We start from the raw sequence: 23156 nt of genomic DNA, 5'->3' as shown, positions 1-23156 counted from the left end.
GGTTTAATATCCTGACCTAGTGAGATATACATGGAGGCTTAATATCCTGACCTAGTGAGATATACATGGAGGTTTAATATCCTGACCTAGTGAGAAATACATGGAGGTTTAATATCCTGACCTAGTGAGATATACATGGAGGAGGTTTAATATCCTGACCTAGTGAGATATACATGGAGGTTTAATATCCTGACCTAGTGAGATATACATGGAGGTTTAATATCCTGACCTAGTGAGATATACATGGAGGAGGTTTAATATCCTGACCTAGTGAGAAATACATGGAGGAGGTTTAATATCCTGACCTAGTGAGATATACATGGAGGCTTAATATCCTGACCTAGTGAGATATACATGGAGGTTTAATATCCTGACCTAGTGAGAAATACATGGAGGAGGTTTAATATCCTGACCTAGTGAGATATACATGGAGGAGGTTTAATATCCTGACCTAGTGAGATATACATGGAGGAGGTTTAATATCCTGACCTAGTGAGAAATACATGGAGGAGGTTTAATATCCTGACCTAGTGAGATATACATGGAGGAGGTTTAATATCCTGACCTAGTGAGATATACATGGAGGAGGTTTAATATCCTGACCTAGTGAGATATACATGGAGGTTTCATATCCTGACCTAGTGAGATATACATGGAGGTTTAATATCCTGACCTAGTGAGATATACATGGAGGTTTATTATCCTGACCTAGTGAGATATACATGGAGGAGGTTTATTATCCTGTCCTAGTGAGATATACATGGAGGAGGTTTCATATCCTGACCTAGTGAGATACACATGGAGGTTTAATACCCTGACCTAGTGAGATATACATGGACGAGGTTTAATATCCTGTCCTAGTGAGATATACATGGAGGAGGTTTAATATCCTGACCTAGTGAGATATACATGGAGGTTTCATATCCTGACCTAGTGAGATATACATGGAGGTTTAATATCCTGACCTAGTGAGATATACATGGAGGAGGTTTAATATCCTGTCCTAGTGAGATATACATGGAGGAGGTTTAATATCCTGACCTAGTGAGATATACATGGAGGTTTAATACCCTGACCGAGTGAGATATACATGGAGGAGGTTTAATATCCTGTCCTAGTGAGATATACATGGAGGAGGTTTAATATCCTGACCTAGTGAGATATACATGGAGGAGGTTTAATATCCTGACCTAGTGAGAAATACATGGAGGAGGTTTAATATCCTGACCTAGTGAGATATACATGGAGGAGGTTTAATATCCTGACCTAGTGAGATATACATGGAGGAGGTTTAATATCCTGACCTAGTGAGATATACATGGAGGAGGTTTAATATCCTGACCTAGTGAGATATACATGGAGGTTTCATATCCTGACCTAGTGAGATATACATGGAGGTTTAATATCCTGACCTAGTGAGATATACATGGAGGTTTATTATCCTGACCTAGTGAGATATACATGGAGGAGGTTTATTATCCTGTCCTAGTGAGATATACATGGAGGAGGTTTCATATCCTGACCTAGTGAGATACACATGGAGGTTTAATACCCTGACCTAGTGAGATATACATGGAGGAGGTTTAATATCCTGTCCTAGTGAGATATACATGGAGGAGGTTTAATATCCTGACCTAGTGAGATATACATGGAGGTTTCATATCCTGACCTAGTGAGATATACATGGAGGTTTAATATCCTGACCTAGTGAGATATACATGGAGGAGGTTTAATATCCTGTCCTAGTGAGATATACATGGAGGAGGTTTAATATCCTGACCTAGTGAGATATACATGGAGGTTTAATACCCTGACCGAGTGAGATATACATGGAGGAGGTTTAATATCCTGTCCTAGTGAGATATACATGGAGGAGGTTTAATACCCTGACCTAGTGAGATATACATGGAGGAGGTTTAATATCCTGACCTAGTGAGATATACGTGGAGGAGGTTTAATATCCTGACCTAGTGAGATATACATGGCAGAGGCTCAATCAAGCTAGTCGTCTTGACTACCCATGTCATTTTTGCTGGCCCGCAAAAGTTAGTGTTGATTGACAGCATTCTGTCCCCTAACTATCACATCTTTGGTATACACAATACTCATAGAGAATTTATGTGTTGGAAAGCCTACTGGATGAAATTGTTTTTAAGCTAGACAGAAGAATTTAAGGGACTTTTTTTCCCTACGTAAAATAGATACAACAGATCCCCCCTTTTTTATTTTATTTAGGCAGCACCAAGTCATTACAAAAATTACAGACATACATGGAAAAACTACAAGTAATCTAGTAAAAAAACATTGAATTCACAAGAGTATAACAAAATCAAAAACAGCATTGACAGGTCAGGGAATCAGCCTCAAAATCCTTCATCGGTGATTTAAAAACACCAATCGGGGACAAGTTCTTCCAGTTTTAAAGTATTTTGTAAGGCGTTCCAAGACGATGGTGCAGAGGACCATCGGACCAAATTCAGTTTCGGACATTTGGAACAGTCAGCAGGATAAAGTCCTGAGAAACGAAGAGACGACCCACCACATTTCTGAACAATAAAAACGCCCAAATTAAAAAGGTAGTAAACCCAACATGGCTTTTATAAATTACTGTACGGGACACTTCAAATGTACCTTAAGTGGCCATGCAATCCAATACTCCTCTTTTTTTTTATTTTTTAAACAACACATATTTAGGTAAAAAGAGTTCATCTCAAACAGAGGAACTAAAAGTATAGATGGATAAGCAATAAAAACTTCACCGTAGAGGCTCAGAATGAGTTAGAGGAAAAACAAAAAGAAATTAAGGAACGTAATAAAATATCAAGTGTATAAAATATTTAAGCGCTATTAAAAAAATTAAAGTGAACTGGATGAAAAGTCCACCGAATTCAACATAGAAATACTTCCAAATATATGATTTACTTGTTACAAATGGAGTCACCCAGGATTCACCAAACAATATTTTAGAAGAGGAAGCAAAGTACTTTTAAACATATGTTCTCATTTTATTCTCCTCCATCTCCACTAACTTAAAGTTAATGGTAAGGGTATTTTTTTCTAATAATAGTATAAAATTAACAGCTATACAGAGACTCAAGTGAAGGCCTAATTACAGAGGAGGAACTTCTTGAGGCAATTAAAGCCTTTAAGTCTGGGGAAAACTCCAGGTCTGGATGGCATACCAGTGGAAGTAAACCGAACTCCAGGGCTGGATGGCATACCAGTGGAAGTAAACCGAACTCCAGGGCTGGATGGCATACCAGTGGAAGTAAACCAAACTTTATTATATATACTGGATGGCATGTAAGTTGAGGTGCATTCGGAAAGCATTCAGAACCCTTGGCTTTTTCCACGTTTTGTTACGTTTAGTGATGCACCGATATTATATTTTTGACCGATATCTGATCTTTTCCTTGCTCAAAAAAGATACGATGCCTATATTTTTATTTTTTTTTAGGTCTTTTTAAGCATTCTAGCACAGTTAAATAGTACCTAAATATACCTTTCTAGGGCGGAACCCCTCGACAACATTCCGCTGAGAAGGCAGCGCGCGAAATTCAAAAAAAATATTTTTTAGAAATATGTAACTTTTAACATATCAAGTCCAATACAGCAAATGAAAGATAAACATCTTGTTAATCTACCCATCGTGTCCGATTTCAAGAAGGCTTTACAGCGAAAGCACACCACATGATTATGTTAGGTCAGAGCCAAGTCACAGAAAAACACAGCCATTTTTCCAGCCAAAGAGAGGAGTCACAAAAAGCAGAAATAGAGAGAAAATGAATCAATAACCTTTGATCCTCATCAGATGTCACTCATAGGACATCATGTTACACAATACATGTATGTTTTGTTCAATAATGTGCATATTTATATCCAAAAATCTCAGTTTACATTGGTGCCTTACGTGCAGTAATGTTTTGATTCCGAAACATCCGGTGAGTTTGCAGAAATACTCGTAATAAACATTGATAAAAGATACAACTGTTATTCACAGAATTAAAGATAGACTTCTCCTTAATGCAACCGCTGTGTCAGATTTTTTTTTTTAAATCACGGAAAAAGCATAATCTGAGAACGGCGCTCAGAACCCAAAACAGCCAGAGCAATATCCATCATTTTGGAGTCAACAGAAGTTAGAAATAACACCATAAATATACACTTACCTTTGATGTTCTTCATCAGAAAGCACTCCCAGGAATCCCAGTTCGACAACAAATGACTGATTTGTTCCATAAAGTCCATCATTTATGTCCATATAGCCACTTGTTGTTAGCGTGTTCAGCCCAGTAATCCATCTTCATGAGGCGCAGGCACTTCGTCCAGGCAAAAACTTGAAAAGTTCCGTTTACAGTCCTTTAGAAACATGTCAAACGATGCATTGAATAAATCTTTAGGATGTTTTTAACATAAAACATCAATAATGTTCCAACCTTTAGAATTCCTTTTGTCTTCAGAAAAGCACTGGAACGAAAACAAATGCATTATTTACTCTGTAAATAACACTGCTGGGTGATTTTGATCATGATATTATTGATCGATTTGACTCTTGACTTATCTTAGCAATGGCGTTCATCTACAAACTGTAGAAGCTATATGAATAGAAACATTCAGAACTTTAGTGAAACGGCACAGTGGGAAAAAAACATATGGCAGCTAGATATCATCACTGGATGGTCTTCAGACACTGAACACAAATATAAACGCATCATGCAACAAATTCTGAACAATTTTTCGTGTTAAAGTTCATATAAGGAAATCAGTCAATTGGAAATAAATTAATTGGGCCCTAATCTATGTATTTCACATGACTGGGCCTTGAAGGGCATAGGCCTGCCCACTGGGGAGCCAGGCCCGCCCACTGGGGAGCCAGGCCCGCCCACTGGGGAGCCAGGCCCGCCCACTGGGGAGCCAGGCCCGCCCACTGGGGAGCCAGGCCCGCCCACTGGGGAGCCAGGCCCAGCCAATCAGAATGAGTGTTTCCCTACGAAAGTGCTTTATTACAGACAGAAATACTCCTTAAAATTTCACGGGAAGTATATTTTACATTATTTATGTAGTGTGTGTGTGTGTAACCAGGAAATAGAAGCCTCCGTGTTGTTGTCCATTGGTTTACTCTAATTAGGGGAGGGGTGGTAGGGTAAGGGGAAAATTATAAAGGAAATATATTTCCGTAAGTCCTAGTTAAAACTATAGTTATCCCAGGGCTGATTCATGCACAACCAGTTTCTTCTATTCCATATTCTCTAGTCCTATGAATAACCAAACTTTATGCACTTTGAGATCATTCTTGTAAAACAGTGATTTATAAATGTTAATAATTGTAATTATTTTGTACTTGTCTGCTGCTCTCCCCCCCCTCAGCCAATGGGCAGCAGCCCTCAGATGAGTGGCATGGCAGCGTTGGCTGCAGCGGCTGCTGCCACACAGAAGATCCCGCCCTCCACGGCCACCATGCAGCTTCCAGCTGGTGCTACTATGGTCAAGACCGTGGCCATGAGCCCCGGTTCACAGACTGTCAAAGTAGCCTCGCCTGTTATGGTAAGAGGTCCCTGGACGAATAGTAACACGCACACACACCATGTAAACCTCTGCTGTTAATTATGAACACTAGAGTGATTTTTGTTTATCGTGGCTGTGGTCCAATACCCACGTTACCTGCTGTACCACGTGGAGTGAAGCAATGTATCGGTCGTGCCTTCTGAATGCTATAGGGGCTGTATCGGCCGTGCCTTCTAAATGCTATAGGGGCTGTCTTGGCTGTCCTTCTAAATGCTATAGGAGCTGTCTTGACTGTGCCTTTTCAATGCTATAGGAGCTGTATCGGCCGTGCCTTCTCAATGCTATAGGGGCTGTATTGGCTGTCCTTCTAAATGCTATAGGAGCTGTATCGGCCGTGCCTTTTCTTTCAATGCTATAGGGGCTGTCTTGGCTGTCCTTCTAAATGCTATAGGAGCTGTCTTGGCCGTGCCTTCTAAATGGTATAGGGGCTGTCTTGGCCGTGCCTTTTCAATGCTATAGGGGCTGTCTTGACCGTGCCTTCTAAATGCTATAGGGGCTGTCTTGGCCGTGCCTTTTCAATGCTATAGGGGCTGTATCGGCCGTGCCTTCTCAATGCTATAGGGGCTGTCTTGGCTGTCCTTCTAAATGCTATAGGGGCTGTCTTGACCGTGCCTTCTCAATGCTATAGGGGCTGTCTTGGCTGTCCTTCTAAATGCTATAGGATCTGTATCGGCCGTGCCTTTTCAATGCTATAGGGGCTGTCTTGGCTGTCCTTCTAAATGCTATAGGGGCTGTCTTGGCTGTCCTTCTAAATGCTATAGGAGCTGTCTTGGCCGTGCCTTCTAAATTGTATAGGGGCTGTCTTGGCCGTGCCTTTTCAATGCTATGGGAGCTGTATCAGCTGTGCCTTTTCAATGCTATAGGAGCTGTCTTGACCGTGCCTTCTGAATGCTATAGGAGCTGTATCAGCTGTGCCTTCTAAATGCTATAGGGGCTGTCTTGGCCGTGCCTTTTCAATGCTATAGGGGCTGTCTTGGCTGTCCTTCTAAATGCTATAGGGGCTGTCTTGGCTGTCCTTCTAAATGCTATAGGGGCTGTCTTGACCGTGCCTTTTCAATGCTATAGGAGCTGTCTTGTCCGTGCCTTCTAAATGCTATAGGGGCTGTCTTGGCTGTCCTTCTAAATGCTATAGGAGCTGTCTTGGCCGTGCCTTTTCAATGCTATAGGAGCTGTATTGGCTGTGCCTTCTCAATGCTATAGGGGCTGTCTTGGCTGTCCTTCTAAATGCTATAGGAGCTGTATCGGCCGTGCCTTTTCAATGCTATAGGGGCTGTCCTTCTAAATGCTATAGGGGCTGTCTTGGCTGTCCTTCTAAATGCTATAGGAGCTGTCTTGGCCGTGCCTTCTAAATTGTATAGGGGCTGTCTTGGCCGTGCCTTTTCAATGCTATAGGGGCTGTCTTGACCGTGCCTTCTAAATGCTATAGGGGCTGTCTTGGCTGTCCTTCTAAATGCTATAGGGGCTGTCTTGGCCGTGCCTTCTAAATGCTATAGGGGCTGTCTTGGCCGTGCCTTCTAAATGCTATAGGGGCTGTCTTGGTCGTGCCTTTTCAATGCTATAGGAGCTGTCTTGGCCGTGCCTTCTGAATGCTATAGGAGCTGTATCAGCTGTGCCTTCTAAATGCTATAGGGGCTGTCTTGGCTGTCCTTCTAAATGCTATAGGAGCTGTATCGGCCGTGCCTTTTCAATGCTATTGGAGCTGTATCGGCCGTGCCTTTTCAATGCTATAGGGGCTGTCTTGGCTGTCCTTCTAAATGCTATAGGAGCTGTCTTGGCCGTGCCTTCTAAATGCTATAGGGGCTGTCTTGGCCGTGCCTTCTAAATGGTATAGGGGCTGTCTTGACCGTGCCTTCTCAATGCTATAGGATCTGTCTTGACCGTGCCTTTTCAATGCTATAGGAGCTGTCTTGGCCAAGCCTTCTAAATGCTATAGGGGCTGTCTTGACCGTGCCTTCTAAATGCTATAGGAGCTGTCTTGGCCGTGCCTTCTGAACGCTATAGGGGCTGTCTTGGCTGTGCCTTCTAACTACTCTCTCTCTCCTGTCTCTCTGTCTGTGTGTCTCTCACCCGGTGTTGTCCTCCCTAGGTTAGTAACCCAGCAACCCGCATGCTGAAGACTGCTGCGGCTCAGGTGGGCACGTCAGGTGTTGTCACACCCGGAACGCCTTCTCGCCCTATCATCACCGTGCACAAGTCTGGCACGGTGACGGTTGCCCAGCAACACCAGGTGGTTACCACGGTAGTGGGAGGAGTCACCAAGACAATCACCCTTGTCAAGAGCCCCCTTACTATGGGGGGAGGTGGAACACTGGTAAGATGTTGTTTAGTTGCCTTAGCAGGATCCATAAATTGGCCGGCTAACTTTGAGAAATATTCAGAAAAAAATAGATGTTGTTTTCAATCAATTTAATTAAACCATTTAATAACAATATTAATGATAATAATGAAATAACTTTTAGTTTTTCTGGCATGTTTTTCTGCTTGTGCCAAAGCTAAACTTGGAATATGGGTTGTTGGTTTGAATTAATCCCAATTCCCATTTCATGCATCCTTCCTATACAATATGTTTTTAAAACAAATCTGAATATTGAAGCTAAGCAAGTTAGCTGTCTCATCTCATTGACCCCAGTTTTGTGACATGCCCACACCCCTGGGTTTAGCAGGGACTCACTGCGTCTGTTTTGTGACATGCCCACACCCCTGGTTTTAGCAGGGACTCACTGCGTCTGTTTTGTGCCCCTGTTCTAAGCTGACCGCGGCCAACCAGGGTCAAAACAAAGTGATGTCTGGGAAGGACGTGCAGCATTGGGTTAGTTAGGATGTCTTCTGTTGTCTTTTACATGAACAGTCCATTATCCCCTCACATATTAAACATGTACAGTGGAACAGTCCATTATCCCCATGGGGGGTCACACATTAAATACAGAACAGTCCATCCATCTCACATATTAAACACGTACAGTGGAACAGTCCATTCCCCCCTCACATATTAAACATGTACAGTAGAACAGTCCATTATCCCCATGGGGGGGGGGGTCACATATTAAACATGTACAGCAGAAGAACAGTCCATGTTCCCCATGGGGGGGGGGGGGAGGGGTCACATATTAAACATGTACAGTGGAACAGTCCATTATCCCCATGGGAGGGTCACATATTAAACATGTACAGTGGAACAGTCCATTATCCCCATGGGAGGGTCACATATTAAACATGTACAGTGGAACAGTCCATTATCCCCATGGGGGGGGTCACATATTAAATACAGAACAGTCCATTCCCCCCTTACATATTAAACATGTACAGTAGAACAGTCCGTTCTCCCCATGGGGGGTCACATATTAAACATGTACAGTGGAACAGTCCATTCCCCCCTCACTTATTAAACATGTACAGTGGAACAGTCCATTATCCCCATGGGGGGGGGGGGGGGGGGGTCACATATTAAACATGTACAGTAGAAGAACAGTCCATTATCCCCATGGGGGGGGGGGGGTCACACATTAAACATGTACAGTGGAACAGTCCATTATCCCCATGGGGGGGGGGGGGGTCACATATTAAACATGTACAGTGGAACAGTCCATTATCCCCATGGGAGGGTCACATATTAAACATGTACAGTGGAACAGTCCATTATCCCCATGGGGGGGGGGGGGGTCACATATTAAACATGTACAGTGGAACATTCCATTATCCCCATGGGAGGGTCACATTAAATACAGAACAGTCCATTCCCCCCTCACATATTAAACATGTACAGTAGAACAGTCCGTTCTCCCCATGGGAGGGTCACATATTAAATACAGAACAGTCCATTCCCTCCATGGGGGGGGGGGGGTCACATATTAAACATGTACAGTAGAACAGTCCATTTTCCCCATGGGGGAGGGTCACATATTAAACATGTACAGTGGAACAGCCCATTATCCCCCTGGGGGGGGGGGGTCACATATTAAACGTACAGTAGAACAGTCCATTCTCCCCCTGGGGGGGGGGGGTCACATATTAAACGTACAGTAGAACAGTCCATTCTCCCCCTGGGGGGGGGTCACATATTAAACGTACAGTAGAACAGTCCATTCTCCCCACGGGGGGGTCACATATTAAACGTACAGTAGAACAGTCCATTCTCCCCATGGGGGGGGGGTCACATATTAAACATGTACAGTATGGAAGTTGCTTTAAATAAAAACATCTAATTTCCATTAATTTATTAATTAATTTCATTAGTGACACATGTAAAATACGTAGTTTCCTCAGCCATGTAAGTACAACCACACCCACCTATGTACGATATTATCTAAATAAAGGTGAAATAAATCAAATAAAATAAATCTGACATTTAAATTGGCCTATCTTGATGAAAGTCACGCGAAAGCGTCTGCTAAGTGGAATATATTATATTAGGTTTTTGATGGGTCGATCTTGATAAGGTAAGACGCGTTGTTTTGACCAGTCTCTCTCTCCTACTTCCTGTCCTCTAGCTGTCTAACCTGTCCAACCTGGGGAAGGTGATGTCCGTGGTCCAGACCAAGCCTGGTCAGACAGGAGCGGTGACTGGACAGGCTGGCTCCAGCCTCCAGCACATCATACAGGTCAGTAGTCAGGTAGCTTAGTGGTTAGAGCGTTGGGCCAGTAACCCGAAAGGTTGCTGGTTCGAATCCCCGAGCTGGCAACGTAAAAAAAAAAAATCTGTCATTCTGCCCCCCCGCCTGTTCCCCAGGCGCCGAAGATGTGGGTGTCGATTAAGGCAGCCCCCCCCCCCCCCCGCGCATCTCTCTGATTTAGAGGGTTTGGGTTAAATGCGGAAGACACATTTCAGTTGAATGCATTCAGTTGTGCAACTGACTAGTTATCCCCTTTCCCTTAGTTTTGGGGCAGCAGGGTAGCCTAGTGGTTTGAGTGTTGGACTAGAAACCAAAAGGTTGCTAGATCGAATCCCCGAGCTGACAAGGTAAAAATCTGTAATTCTGCCCCTGAACAAGGCAGTTAACCCCACTGTTCTTAGGCCGTCATTGAAAATAAGAATCTGTTCTTAACTGACTTAGTTAAAAGTATAATCTGGGTAATTTAGTTTGAGGATGTGTTAACTCGGTCATCGAGGGCCTGATTGGTGTCTCACTTTTTCCCCATCCCTAGCATCTGATTTAAACAAATTACATTTGAAACCGAAGACCTTGATTAGTGTATTTGCAGGCACTGGAGCAAAATTGTGCCACCAATCAGGCCCACGAGGACCGGAGAGTTGCCCATCCCCGATCTAGGGTTTGTCTCCACGACTAGTCTTAATCTGATGGGAAAATCTCTTGACAGCCTAGTCCAGTACGCGATCAGCCTAGTCCAGCACGGGATCAGCCTAGTCCAGCACGGGATCAGCCTAGTCCAGTATGGGATCAGCCTAGTCCAGTACGCGATCAGCCTAGTCCAGTACGCGATCAGCCTAGTCCAGTACGCGATCAGCCTAGTCCAGTACGCGATCAGCCTAGTCCAGTATGGGATCAGCCTAGTCCAGTATGGGATCAGCCTAGTCCAGTACGGGATCAGCCTAGTCCAGTACGCGATCAGCCTAGTCCAGTACGCGATCAGTACAGGATTCTGATGCACGGGATCAGCCTAGTCCAGTACGGGATCAGCCTAGTCCAGTACGCGATCAGTACAGGATTCTGATGCACGGGATCAGCCTAGTCCAGTACGCGATCAGCCTAGTCCAGTACGCGATCAGCCTAGTCCAGTACGCGATCAGCCTAGTCCAGTACGCGATCAGCCTAGTCCAGTACGCGATCAGCCTAGTCCAGTATGGGATCAGCCTAGTCCAGTATGGGATCAGCCTAGTCCAGTATGGGATCAGCCTAGTCCAGTATGGGATCAGCCTAGTCCAGTACGGGATCAGCCTAGTCCAGTACGCGATCAGTACAGGATTCTGATGCACGGGATCAGCCTAGTCCAGTACGGGATCAGCCTAGTCCAGTACGCGATCAGTACAGGATTCTGATGCACGGGATCAGCCTAGTCCAGTACGCGATCAGCCTAGTCCAGTACGCGATCAGCCTAGTCCAGTACGGGATCAGCCTAGTCCAGTACGCGATCAGCCTAGTCCAGTATGGGATCAGCCTAGTCCAGTACGGGATCAGCCTAGTCCAGTACGCGATCAGCCTAGTCCAGTACGCGATCAGCCTAGTCCAGTACGGGATCAGCCTAGTCCAGTACGGGATCAGCCTAGTCCAGTACGCGATCAGTACAGGATTCTGATGCATGGGATCAGCCTAGTCCAGTACGCGATCAGTACAGGATTCTGATGCACGGGATCAGCCTAGTATTCTGATGTATGGGATCAATCAAACAACCTGAGATATCCGTCTCGAATGACCATGTTTCTTGTTGTATGTCAGCTTCCACCTCTATCTTGACCTCTGACCCCTAACCCTGACCCCCTCTATCTTGACCTCCGACCCCTAAACCCTGAAACCCCTCTTATCGCCTTCCTTTCAAACCAGACGAAAGGTCCCCTCCCGGCGGGCACCATCCTGAAGCTGGTGACCTCAGCGGACGGCAAGCCCACCACCATCATCACTACGTCCCAGGCCGGGACCGCGGGGGGCAAGCCCACCATCCTATCGTACAGCGGCATGCCCACCACCACCAAGCCTGGCACGCACATCATCAAGACCATACCTATGTCTGCCATCGGACAAGCAGGTCAGTCCTGTCTGCTTCCGAAACATCAACCAATTCATCAATCAATTGAAAGTCAATTTGTGATTTTAAAATATTGTTAAAGAGGGCTTTACAAATGTTGAGTGTTTTTTTTGCCTTCTTGGATCGTTTGATTCATAGTCAGCACTACATTTTGGGATTTTTGTAGAGTGTTTTCACAGTGGCCCATTGATGCAACCACATGGCTCATGTTTAAATGTGTCTACATATGACAATAACTTCCTGTTACTAAATGTATTTAATCTGTTGCCTGGTCAGGAGTGACAGGAAGTGGTATGAAGTCCCCCATTACCATTATCACCACTAAGATGATGACACCAGGCACCGGGACACCAGGCAAGATCATCAGCGCAATGCCCAGAGCTGGGGCTGGTCAGCAGGGACTCACACAGGTACCCCAACCCCTCTCTAACCTTATACCCTGGTACAATAACATCAGGCAAAAGACCATCAGCACTATGCCCAGAGCTGTACTCATAATATACAGGAGAACGATCGCCTTACGGCGAGGATAGCTGTGCTGCAAGCCCAGCTTCAGACGCAATCGTTAGGCAAGGGTAATTTCAGTGTAGGAAAGGATGAAACCGCGTTTGTGCCGTCAGTAAGTACAGATAGTAATATAACCCCCCCCCCCCCAATCGGTAGCACAGATGCTGTTCCATCCTCAGTCGGTGTCGCTCATTCAGCCGACACTATTTCAACCGGTTCTCTCCATGAAGCAACGAGTCAAGAGGCCGAGACTGCTCAGGTTTCTCCTCCACGCGCCACCGAAGCCTCCTACCATTTAGCTCTGACAAATTTAAAAACCTAGTCATTGGCGACTCCATAACCTGCAATATTAGACTTAAAAATAATAATCTAGCGATCATGCATTGTTTACCAGGGAGCAGAGCTACCGACATAAAAGCTGATCTGAAGAGGGTGCTGGCTGAGACTAAAACTGGCGAGGGTATAGAGATATTGTTATCCACGTCGGCACCAACGATGTTAATTTGAAACAGAGATCACCAAGCGTAACACAGGTTCATTGTGTACAGTGTAGTGTCTTCCTGAAAGTGTTCACCACCCTTGACATTTTTCCAATTTGGTTGTCTTACAAGCTGGAATTAAAATAGATTTGTTTTGGGGGGGGGGGGTTGTATCATTTGATTTACACAACATGCCTAACACTTTGAAGGTGTAAAATATTTTTTATTGTGAGACAAACATGAAATAAGACCAAAAAAAGAAGAACATTTGAGCGTGCATAACTATAAACAGCCCAAAGGCAATACTTTGTAAAGCCACCTTTTGCAGCAATTACAGCTGCAAGTCTCTTGGGGTATGTCTCTATAACCTTGACACATCTAGCCACTGGGATTTTTGCCCATTCTTCAAGGAGAAACTGCTCCAGCTCCTTCAAGTTGGATGGGTTCCGCTGGTGTACAGCAATCTTTATGTCATACCACAGATCCTCAATTAGATTGAGGTCTGGGCTTTGACTAGGCCATTCCAAGACATTTAAATGTTTCCTCTTAAACCACTCGAGTGTTGCTTTAGCAGTATCCTTAGGGTCATTGTCCTGCTGGAAGGTGAACCTCTGTCCCAGTCTCAAATCTCTGGAAGACTGAAACAGGTTTCCCTCAAGAATGTCCCTGTATTTAGAGTCATCCATCATTTCTTCAATTCTGACCAGTTTCCCAGTCCCTGCTGATGGAAAAATATGGTGTTCTCGGGGTGATGAAGGTGTTCTCGGGGTGATGAAGGTGTTTGTTTTGTGCCAGACGGAGTTTTCCTTGATGTCCAAAAAATCTCAATTTTAGTCTCATCTGACCAGAGTACCTTCTTCCATATGTTTCGGGAGTCTCCCACATGCCTTTTGGCGAACTCTAAACGCGTTTGGCTTTTTTCTGGCCACTCTTCCGTAAAGCCCAGCTCTGTGGAGTGTACGGCTTAGTGGTCCTATGGACAGATACTCCAATCTCCGCTGTGGAGCTTTGCAGCTCCTTCAGGGTTATCTTTGGTCTCTTTGTTGCCTCTCTGATTAATTCCTTCCTTGCCTGGTCAGTGAGTTTTGGTGGGCGGCCCTCTCTTGGCAGGTTTGTTGTGGTGCCATATTCTTTCCATTTTTTAATAATGGATTTAATGGTGCTCTGTGGGATGTTCAAAGTTTGGGATATTTTTTTATAACCCAACCCTGATCTGTACTTCCCCACAACTTTGTCCCTGACCTGTTTGGAGAGCTCCTTGGTCTTCATGGTGCCGCTTGCTTCGTGGTGCCCCTTGCTTAGTGGTGTTGCAGACTCTGGTGCCTTTCAGAACAGGTGTATATACACTGAGATCATGTGACACTTAGATTGCACACAGGTGGACTTTATTTAATTAATTATGTGACTCCTGAAGGTAATTTCACTTCAACAATTTGGACTATTTTGAAATCCAAATAAAAATCTATTTCAATTCCAGGTTGTAAGGCAACAAAATAGGAAAAACGCCAAGGGGGGGTGAATACTTTTGCAAGGCACTGTAAATTAACTAGAAAGATGTCGGCATCGAGTAATTGTCTCTGGCCCGCTCCCAGTTAGAGGGGGAGTGATGACCTCTACAGCAGTCTCTCACAACTCAATCGCTGGTTGAAAACCGTTTTAAATGTAGTAATTGGCCCTCTTTCTGAGACTCCCTTACAAACGGGGCCAAGCTTGGCCTGCTGAGGATTGACTGAGTGATGGGCAGCACCTTGAATACATTGTAATTTGATATGACAACAAATTAGTAAGCCAGGGAGGAGTTAATGACGGGTAGGAACTAAAGTGTTGGGTCAGTGTTTCCAGGAGACCCTAATTAAACGTTACATTACCTCACATAGCTAGCTAACATTTTCACGCTTCGACCGTTCCTTTCTGATTTTGAAGATACCGTTGCACAAACGACATGCTGATCTAGGCGTACAACAGCACTGGTACTCGGCTGTATGAACTAGCTACGTTTGCGCGGACTCTTAGTGCATGCAGCGGTCTGAGGCACTGCATCTCGGCGTTATAGAGGCATCACTACAGAAACCCTGGTTCAGAATCCAGTCTGTATAACAATCGGCTGTGATTGGGAGTCCCATAGGGGCGGCTCACAATTGGCCAGTGTAGGCCGTCATTGTAAATAAGAATTTGTTCATTACGGACTTGCCAAGTTAAATAAAGGTTAAAATAAAAAAGTATACTGCCCAGCTATTAGTTAAATATCAAACTAGGCTAATTTTGTACATGCGTATATTTGCTATCTTGCTCATGCATACTTCACCTGTGTGATTCTACCAGGTTATTATTGTTATTATGATTCTACTAGGTGGTTGTTGTTATGATTCTACCAGGTTGTTGTTGTTATGATTCTACCAGGTTGTTGTTGTTATGATTCTACCAGGTTGTTGTTGTTATGATTCTACCAGGTTTCTTATTATTGTGATTCTACCAGGTTATGTTTCTACCAGGTTGTTGTTATGATTCTACCAGGTTGTTGTTATGATTCTACCAGGTTGTTGTTGTTATGATTCTACCAGGTGGTTGTTGTTATGATTCTACCAGGTTTCTTATTATTGTGATTCTACCAGGTTATGTTTCTACCAGGTTGTTGTTATGATTCTACCAGGTTGTTGTTATGATTCTACCAGGTTGTTGTTATGATTCTACCAGGTTGTTGTTATGATTCTACCAGGTTGTTGTTATGATTCTACCAGGTTGTTGTTGTTATGATTCTACCAGGTTGTTGTTGTTATGTTTCTACCAGGTTGTTGTTGTTATGATTCTACCAGGTTTCTTATTATTGTGATTCTACCAGGTTATGTTTCTACCAGGTTGTTGTTATGATTCTACCAGGTTATGATTCTACCAGGTTATGATTCTACCAGGTTGTTGTTATGATTCTACCAGGTTATGATTCTACCAGGTTGTTGTTATGATTCTACCAGGTTGTTGTTATGATTCTACCAGGTTGTTGTTATGATTCTACCAGGTTGTTGTTATGATTCTACCAGGTTATGTTTCTACCAGGTTGTTATGTTTCTACCAGGTTGTTGTTATGATTCTACCAGGTTATGTTTCTACCAGGTTGTTGTTATGATTCTACCAGGTTGTTGTTATGATTCTACCAGGTTGTTGTTATGATTCTACCAGGTTGTTGTTGTTATGATTCTACCAGGTTGTTGTTGTTATGTTTCTACCAGGTTTCTTATTATTGTGATTCTACCAGGTTATGTTTCTACCAGGTTGTTGTTATGATTCTACCAGGTTATGATTCTACCAGGTTATGATTCTACCAGGTTGTTGTTATGATTCTACCAGGTTGTTGTTATGATTCTACCAGGTTGTTGTTATGATTCTACCAGGTTGTTGTTATGATTCTACCAGGTTGTTGTTATGATTCTACCAGGTTGTTGTTGTGATTCTACCAGGTTGTGATTCTACCAGGTTATGATTCTACCAGGTTATGATTCTACCAGGTTGTTGTTATGATTCTACCAGGTTGTTGTTATGATTCTACCAGGTTGTTGTTATGATTCTACCAGGTTGTTGTTATGATTCTACCAGGTTGTTGTTATGATTCTACCAGGTTGTTGTTATGATTCTACCAGGTTGTTGTTATGATTCTACCAGGTTGTTGTTATGATTCTACCAGGTTGTTGTTATGACCAGGTTGTTGTTATGACCAGGTTGTTGTTATGACCAGGTTGTTGTTGTTATGACCAGGTTGTTGTTGTTGTTATGATTCTACCAGGTTGTTGTTGTTGTTATGATTCTACCAGGTTGTTGTTGTTGTTATGATTCTTCCAGGTTGTTGTTGTTATGATTCTACCAGGTTGTTGTTGTTGTTATGATTCTACCAGGTTGTTGTTGTTGTTATGATTCTTCCAGGTTGTTGTTGTTGTTATTATTCTACCAGGTTGTTATTATTATTATTATGTTTCTACCAGGTGGTGCTGAAGGGTGCCCCAGGACAGCCCGGGACTATTTTACTGAATATAAGGCCTCTATGTAGATTAACAGGTTGTTATTATTATTATGTTACTACCAGGTGGTGCTGAAGGGTGCCCCAGGACAGCCCGGGACTATTTTACGGACCGTCCCCATGGGAGGTGTACGTCTCGTCTCCCCGGTAACGGTTTCCGGTGTCAAACCTAACGTCACCACCCTTGTTGTCAAGGGAACCACAGGTAAGGATGTTCAGTGAACCTCGGACAGATAGCTCTTTGCTAGTCGGCGCGCCTAGCTTCATCCTTGACTAGTTGTGTTCCTAAAGATTCGTTTAGTTTTAGTGACTTGTTGAATCCTCCACGGTCAGATTGCGTTGAACAATCATGGTTTTAGTTTGTATTGTTTTGAAGCATCTGTCCCAATAGATTAGCCTGGGTACCAGTCTGTTAGCGCTAACGTCCCACTCCTTAACACACCAGGTGGAATGTTAATACAAAACCGGTCTGGATTTCAGGCTACCAATATACACAATCAACAATCGATTTAACGTTGTCCCTTCCCTTTAGGTGTGACAACGTTTGGTACGGTGACTGGTACAGTGTCTTCGAGCCTGGCGGGAGGAAGTGTTGCCACGGCTACTCCCATCACCACCTTGGGCACCATGACCACTCTGCCTGGACAGGTCACCGTCTCCGCAGCTCAGGTACAGTTCATGTGGAACAACGGAGGCTGCGTTTACACAGGCAGCCCAATTATTGGAAAAGGATCTGATCTGTCAAAAATAATGATCAGAATCGGGCTGCCTTTTGTAAAACCAGTGTCATTGGTGTTCGTGTTTGGTGCAGATGCATCCGTCCTGTCATGAATACTTGCAATGGGTTGACTCCCTTTTATGTATTTATTTGTTATTTATTTGTTATTTATTTGTTATTATTTATGTATTTATTTGTTATTATTTATGTATTTATTTGTTATTTATTTGTTATTATTTATGTATTTATTTGTTATTATTTATGTATTTATTTGTTATTATTTATGTATTTATTTGTTATTATTTATGTATTTATTTGTTATTATTTATGTATTTATTTGTTATTATTTATGTATTTATTTGTTATTATTTATGTATTTATTTGTTATTATTTATGTATTTATTTGTTATTATTTATGTATTTATTTGTTATTTATTTGTTATTTATTTGTTATTATTTATGTATTTATTTGTTATTATTTATGTATTTATTTGTTATTATTTATTTGTTATTATTTATTTGTTATTATTTATTTGTTGTTATTTATGTATTTATTTGTTATTATTTATTTGTTATTATTTATGTATTTATTTGGCTGCTATGCTTGTCCTGCTGGCACATGCAGTGATACGCCTGGGAAGACAGGCTGCCTGTAAAAAGCAGTGCTTCTCGTATGAACAGCGGCTCTTCTTCTCTGGTCAGACATGCCGTCATGAGAAAACCTGTAGAAAACCTCATACTTGGAATGGTTTAATTGTCATTTAAATATGTTTTATTTATTCAAATATGTATTTTTTATTTTTTATTGGCAAGATTGATTTGTATTGGAACTTTGGTTTATTGACTTCTTCTGTGTGTTGGAAAATGTAATGCTTACACATCTTTTTTTATTGACTTCCTGATTGAACCCCCCCCTGTACTCTTTATGTCCTCCAGGCGGGAGCTCAGCCCACTCAGGTGACCCTGATCACGACCCCCAGTGGTGTGGATGCTCAGCCTGTCCACGACCTCCCGGTCTCCATCCTGTCCTCCCCCACCTCCGCCGACCCCTCGTCCACCCAGCCCGAGGCAGGCGACCCAGGAACGGTAACCCTGGTCTGCTCAAACCCCCCCTGCGAGACCCACGAGACCGGCACTACTAATACAGCTACCACGGCCTCCGCTAACATGACTGGTAATGGTGGGGTGGAGAGGGTGTGTTCAAACCCGCCGTGCGAAACCCACGAGACCGGCACCACCAACACTCAAACGACAGCGTCCTCCAACATGGGCCAGGTGCAGCAGGTGTGCACCAACCCGCCGTGCGAAACCCACGAGACCGGCACCACCAACACTCAAACGACAGCGTCCTCCAACATGGGCCAGGTGCAGCAGGTGTGCACCAACCCGCCATCAGAGACCCACGATACAGGTACCACCAACACCCAGACCACCGCCAGCTGTAACATGGGATCCAACCAGCAACAACAAGGCTCCAGCGTAACCAACAACACCAGCGGGTCTGATCCCCCGTCCTCTCCGCCCCCCTCCTCCTCCTCCGGAGACCTCTCCCCCTCGTCTCTTTCTGGTACCAGCTCTGTGCCCGGGGTGCTACGACCGGAGACTCTGAGAACAGGGACCACCTACACCTCGACCACCGCGCGCTCTAACATGGGCTCTGACAAGATGGGCATGACGCTCAGCTCCTCGTCCTCAGATAACCAGAGCAAGTCATCCAGCGGAGGAGGAGGAGGAGGAGGAGGATCCCCCCTCACCTCTCCTGTCTGCTCCAGTCCACCGTGTGAAACGCACCAGACTGGCCCCACTGAGGCCGGAGCTGAGGGCAGAAGCGCCACACAGGTCTGCTCCAATCCACCTTGTGAAACGCACCAGACTGGCCCCACTGAGGCCGGAGCTGAGGGCAGAAGCGCCACACAGGTCTGCTCCAATCCACCTTGTGAAACACACGAGACTGGCACTACCACTACGTCGACGCAGGACAACTCCAGTATGGGCATCGGGCAGACTACAGGGGCAGTGCCAAAGGTGTGTTCCAATCCTCCGTGTGAAACACATGAAACAGGGACGACCAACACCCCGTCTCAGACTACGTCCAACCTGACAGGAACGGGCACGGTCCAGAGAGTGTGTTCCAATCCGCCGTGTGAGACGCACGAAACAGGAACCACCAACACCCCGTCTCAGACTACGTCCAACCTGGCGGGGTCGGGCACGGTCCAGAGAGTGTGTTCCAATCCGCCGTGTGAAACGCACGAAACCGGCACCACCAACACGGCTACTACAGGTGGGAGCTACTGCTATCTATCTATCCACTAAGCATGACTGTCTTTTAACCCATTTTGTTCTCATAGGCGTTTTTAGGGAGGATTTGTTTTCAGACACAGATTAATTCAGGTACGAGACAACACACAAAAAAATCTACTCAAAGGAGAATCTCCAGAAGGATTAGATTAGGCTTAATCTAGGTCTGGGGGAAATGGTGCCGTAGGCTCCTTTTACACAGGCCTACGTATTCTGTTATTTTGCCCAATTATTGGGGAAAAGGTTGATCTGATTGGTCCAAAGATCAGAATTGGTCTGCCTGTATAAACGCAGCCTTAGTGTTTTAAAACAGAAGATTAAGAGTTAAGATGTTAGTAATATTTTTTTCCTACCAACATACAGGATGTTTGGGTCTCTGTGTTGGGATGTTTGGGTCTCTGTGTTGGGATGTTTGGGTCTCTGTGTTGGGATGTTTGGGTCTCTGTGTTGGGATGTTTGGGTCTCCGTGTTGGGATGTTTGGGTCTCTGTGTTGGGATGTTTGGGTCTCTGTGTTGGGATGTTTGGGTCTCTGTGTTGGGATGTTTGGGTCTCCGTGTTGGGATGTTTGGGTCTCCGTGTTGGGATGTTTGGGTCTCCGTGTTGGGATGTTTGGGTCTCTGTGTTGGGATGTTTGGGTCTCCGTGTTGGGATGTTTGGGTCTCTGTGTTGGGATGTTTGGGTCTCCGTGTTGGGATGTTTGGGTCTCTGTGTTGGGATGTTTGGGTCTCTGTGTTGGGATGTTTGGGTCTCCGTGTTGGGATGTTTGGGTCTCTGTGTTGGGATGTTTGGGTCTCTGTGTTGGGATGTTTGGGTCTCCGTGTTGGGATGTTTGGGTCTCCGTGTTGGGATGTTTGGGTCTCTGTGTTGGGATGTTTGGGTCTCTGTGTTGGGATGTTTGGGTCTCTGTGTTGGGATGTTTGGGTCTCTGTGTTGGGATGTTTGGGTCTCTGTGTTGGGATGTTTGGGTCTCCGTGTTGGGATGTTTGGGTCTCCGTGTTGGGATGTTTGGGTCTCCGTGTTGGGATGTTTGGGTCTCCGTGTTGGGATGTTTTGGTGTTAATTGTGTGACGTCCCTCCAGCCCAGCCTGGTGACTCGACACAGGGAGACAACGGAACTACAGAGGCTCCCTCGTCGTCCTCGGTAACCACCGAGTCCAGCGCCGTGGTGGCGGCTGGCCGAGCAGTTACCACGGTTACCCAGTCCACACCCACACCTGGACCCTCCGTACCTGTAAGGGCCACACACCACACACACACACACACACACACACACACGGCTGTTCTAGTGTTTACTCTCAAAGTTGTGGTTAGCTGGTTCAGACACTCACTGCACTAACAGACTGTTAGAGGTGTTTATTTTGGGATCATGTTACTTTTGACCGATCAAGCCTTCCTGTCCCCGACCCTTCCTTCCTTCCTTCCACCAGGAGATTTCGTCGATGTCTGGGTCGTCTGAGGCGATGGTGGCGGCATGTATAGAGGGAGAGGAGGCCATGCAGACGGACTGTCTCCCAGAGGGCACAGTGAGGGTCGTGACCCTGGAAGAGGCTGCTGCAGCTGGGATACAGGTCCATGTCGAGGGCATGGAGGAACAGAACCAGGAGGTACAGTACGATACATACTGATGTGTATATTACCTGTCAAACGTTTGGACACGCATGCTCATTCCAGGGTTTTTCTTTATTTTTTACTATTTTCTACATTGTAGAATAATAGTGAAGACATCCAAACTATGAAATAACACATATGGAATCATGTAGTAACCAAAAAAAAGTGTTTAACAAATCAAAATATATTTTCTATTTGAGATTCTTCAAAGTAGCCACCCTTTGCCTTGATGACAGCTTTGCACACTCTTGGCATTCTCTCACCCACCTTCATGAGGTAGTCACCTGGAATGCATTTCAATTAACAGGTGTGCCTTGTTAAAAGTTGTGGAATTTCTTTCCTTCTTAATGTGTTTGAGCCAATCAGTTGTGTTGTGACAAGGTAGGGGTGTTATACAGAAGACAGCTCTATTTGGTGAAAGACCAAGTCCATATTATGGCAAGAACTGATCAAATAAGCAAAGAGAAACGACAGTCCATCATTACTTTAAAACATGAAAGTCAGTCAATACGGAACATTTCGAGAACTTTGAAGATTTCATGAAGTGCAGTCGCAAAAACCATCAAGTGCTATGATGAAACTGGCTCTCATGAGGACCGCCACAGGAATGGAAGACCCAGAGTTACCTCTGCTGCAGAGGATGCTTCACAGAGTTCAAGTAACAGACTCATCTAAACAACTGTTCAGAAGAGACTGTGTGAATCAGGCCTTCATGGTTGATTGCGGCAAAGAAACCACTTCTAAAGGACACCTATAAGAAGCGACTTGCTTGGACCAAGAAAAATGAGCAATGGACATTAGACCGGTGAAAATCTGTCCTTTGCGTGTCTTTGTGGCACGCATAGTATGGCAACGGATGATCTCCGCATGTGTGGTTCCCATTGTGAAGCATGGAGGAGGAGGAGGTGTGATGGTGCTTTGCTGGTGACACAGTCAGTGATTTATTTAGAATTCAAGGAACACTTAACCAGCATGGCTACCACAGCATTCTGCAGCGATGCTCCATCCCATCTGGTTTGGGTTTAGTGGGCCACTTTTTGTTTTGTTTTTCAACAGGACAATGACCCAACACCTCCAGGCTGTGTAAGTGCTGTTTGACCAAGAAGGAGAGTGATGGAGTAGTGCATCAGATGACCTGGCCTCCACAATCGCCTGACCTCAACCAAATTGAAATGGTTTGGGCTGAGTTGGACCGCAGAGTGAAGGAAAAGCAGCCAACAAGTGCTCAGTAAATGTGGAAACTCTTTCAAGACTGTTGGAAAAGCATTCCAG

The 23156-nt window shown here is 44.5% G+C and overlaps 1 protein-coding gene and 1 long non-coding RNA gene across 8 annotated transcripts in view; one reads left to right on the top strand and one right to left on the bottom strand.

Annotated features, from left to right (window-relative positions):
• LOC149981353 (uncharacterized) overlaps positions 1-23156 on the bottom strand; it is a 437375-nt gene that overhangs the window by 379073 nt on the left and 35146 nt on the right. The window lies entirely within an intron of this gene.
• Positions 1-23156, top strand: part of hcfc1b (host cell factor C1b) — a 77636-nt gene that overhangs the window by 26645 nt on the left and 27835 nt on the right. For 4 of the 7 annotated variants that reach the window (XM_036989069.2, XM_090185543.1, XM_036989070.2 and 1 more), the window contains 11 exons: positions 5368-5544; positions 7652-7876; positions 8315-8374; positions 10053-10163; positions 12063-12264; positions 12541-12674; positions 17323-17461; positions 17789-17925; positions 18911-20258; positions 21356-21507; positions 21704-21880. In XM_036989069.2, coding sequence (XP_036844964.2) covers positions 5368-5544; positions 7652-7876; positions 8315-8374; positions 10053-10163; positions 12063-12264; positions 12541-12674; positions 17323-17461; positions 17789-17925; positions 18911-20258; positions 21356-21507; positions 21704-21880 — 2862 coding nt within the window. The remainder of the gene's footprint in view (positions 1-5367; positions 5545-7651; positions 7877-8314; positions 8375-10052; positions 10164-12062; positions 12265-12540; positions 12675-17322; positions 17462-17788; positions 17926-18910; positions 20259-21355; positions 21508-21703; positions 21881-23156) is intronic. The other 3 variants (XM_036989073.2, XM_090185545.1, XM_090185544.1) reach the window with 1 other exon arrangement.

Source organism: Oncorhynchus mykiss, chromosome 9 (genome assembly GCF_057628025.1).
Source record: "Oncorhynchus mykiss isolate SJ-2025 chromosome 9, ASM5762802v1, whole genome shotgun sequence".
NCBI lineage: Eukaryota > Metazoa > Chordata > Actinopteri > Salmoniformes > Salmonidae > Oncorhynchus > Oncorhynchus mykiss.
The sequence above is the reverse complement of the archived record's forward strand: the minus strand, read 5'-3'. Positions and strand labels throughout refer to the sequence as shown.